This window comes from Brassica napus, unplaced genomic scaffold (genome assembly GCF_020379485.1).
Source record: "Brassica napus cultivar Da-Ae unplaced genomic scaffold, Da-Ae ScsIHWf_757;HRSCAF=1095, whole genome shotgun sequence".
Lineage (NCBI taxonomy): Eukaryota > Viridiplantae > Streptophyta > Magnoliopsida > Brassicales > Brassicaceae > Brassica > Brassica napus.
In genome coordinates, this window is record NW_026016806.1 from 5,001 (window position 1) to 7,500 (window position 2,500).

Below are 2,500 nucleotides of genomic sequence, written 5' to 3' on the forward strand. Positions count from 1 at the left end.
ATAGGGCCAAAAACGCCTCTCTTTCTTAATGATTCTAACTCCACGTTTATAGCTTGTTTCCATTTGATCCAATCCGATCTTAGCATGCATTCTTGTATGGACGTGGGTTCTAGATCCTCATCTTTATCCATGATCTCAAGTGCTACCTTGTATGCAAATAAATCATCAACGTTGATATCTTTTCTGTTCCATTGTTTTCCAGACATCACATGGTTTATAGAGATCTCTTGATTGTCCGGTTCTGGTGTCCCGTGAAGTCCAGCGTCCCGGACCTCACTTGGAGGAACGACCGGATCATCGGGTATGGACGGTTCACTCGGCTCGACCGTCATGGTCGGCTCGACCGTTCCATCTATGTCCTGGACGGTTTTCTTAATGCTCTCGGATCCAGCACCTTTCTTGGATTTCCGAGGCTGTTTGTCTTTGGAACCAATTGGTCTGCCACGTTTTAGACGTTGCTTAGACTCTGTAGCCACTTGACATTGTCCATCTTGGACGTCTAATCTTACAGGTGCATTACAAGCCGGGATGTGTGATATTGTCACTCTATTTGGGTCAGCAAATGTATCTGGCAGTTTATTAGCTAGCTCTTGAAGATGTATTATCTTCTGGACTTCTAAATCACAATCTTTAGTCCGAGGATCTTGCCAAGATGTCGATGGTCTAAACCATTCTATTTCTTTTGTTATCAACCGGCTGTTATCTCCCCCTAAGGACGGATATGTGGACTCATCAAACTGTGAGTCTTCGTATCTGGCCTTAAACAAATCACCGGTTGTTGGCTCAAGATACTTTATAATACTTGGGGATTCATATCCTACGTATATTCCCATCCTCCTCTGCGGTCCCATCTTAGTTCTCTGTGGTGGAGCAATTGGAACGTAGACGGCACATCCAAATGTTTTGATGTGGGACACGTCTGGCTCATGACCCGTAAGTAATTGGGATGGTGAATATCTATGCTCACTAGATGGCCTGATGCGAATCAGTTCCGTAGCATGTAAAACCGCATGTCCCCATGCTGATACCGGAAGTTTAGACTTCATAAGTAATGGACGGGCTATCAGCTGGATACGTTTAATGAAAGATTCGGCCAAGCCGTTCTGTGTATGGACATGTGCCACGGAGTGTTCTACTTTTACCCCCATGGACATACAGTATTCATTAAACGCCTGGGACGTGAACTCACCAGCATTGTCTAGACGTATAGTCTTGAGTGGAAAGTCTGGAAAATGTGCTCTCAGCCTTATCATCTGAGCAAGCAGCCGTGCAAAGGCTAGGTTCCGAGTGGACAACAGACATACATGCGACCATCTGGTCGATGCATCAATGAGGACCATGAAATATCTAAACGTCCCACACGGTGGGTGTATTGGTCCGCATATGTCCCCTTGGATCCTTTCCAGAAAGTTCAAGGTTTCTTTATTAACCTTGGCTGGTGATGGCCTAGTTATGAGTTTCCCTTGTGCACATGCAGCACATGTGAGATTTCGTGGGATCACTCCTTTAAACGTGTGCCCTAATGAATTCATCATTAGTTTTCGCATCATTCCTGTTCCGGGATGGCCAAGCCGGTTATGCCATAAAGTGAATAGCTCTGAGGTATTTGCCTCGACCATACTGATCCTTGCATAGTAAAGACCAGTGGACATTGCGGGCATGGTCTCTAGGATCTTTTTATTGCCTTTGGTGATCAAAGTTATGTTAAGGAATTCTTTGTTTCCTTCTTCCCATGTTTCAAGGTGAAAACCGTTCAACCTTATGTCCTTGAAACTCAATAAGCTTCTTCTAGAGCTTGGGGAATACAAGGCGGTTTTGATCTCTAGGTGAGTGCCTTTGGGCATCATCACATAGGCCTGGCCGTGACCTTCAATCAGGCTGGCCTCACCCGCAATGGTTTGTACCTTTGCACTTTGCATTGTGAGATTCATGAAATACCTTTTGTCTCTAAGGATCGTATGACTTGTGCCACTATCCACCACAAGTATACTCATCTCATCACTCATTTCTATAAGTAAAATTTACTAGACTTTAGAGACTTTGTAAAACTTTTATTATAAATGTCATTTCATAAAATAAAAACACCAAATCAAAGACATAAAGCAATAAGACAATGTGATTCGAAAAACTAGTCCTTTAGACAATCAGAAGTTTCAAAATCCATTTGATCATCCTTGTTGTCTCTGTCGGATTCATCATCAGCATCATACCCATATCCTTTGTCATCATGACCGTTTTCTTGGATCATGTTTGCCTCCGGGTTCTTGTTCTTGATACTCTCTTGATAGAGTTCGCACAAGTGCTTTGGAGTTCTGCAGTTCTTGGCCCAATGATTGTCCATCCCGCATCTGTGACATAAGGACTTGGACGTGTAAGATGGTTTGGATATACCACCTCGTCCACGGCCATAACTCCCTCGGCCCCGACCGTAATTGGAACCACGACCACGGTTATTGTGGTTTCCCCTACGGCCGGTTGAGTAGCTATCTCGACCATTATG

At 44.1% G+C, this 2,500-nt stretch overlaps 1 protein-coding gene across 1 annotated transcript in view; it reads right to left on the reverse strand.

The window, feature by feature from the left end:
* Positions 1 to 2,297: 2,297 nt before the first annotated feature.
* The window catches only part of LOC125605491, a gene marked incomplete at its 3' end in the record, with an annotated part of 737 nt that continues 534 nt past the window's right edge, over positions 2,298 to 2,500 (reverse strand). The window contains exon 1 of the mRNA XM_048775205.1: positions 2,298 to 2,500. This exon is cut by the window's right edge and continues 534 nt beyond it. Coding sequence (XP_048631162.1) covers positions 2,298 to 2,500 — 203 coding nt within the window.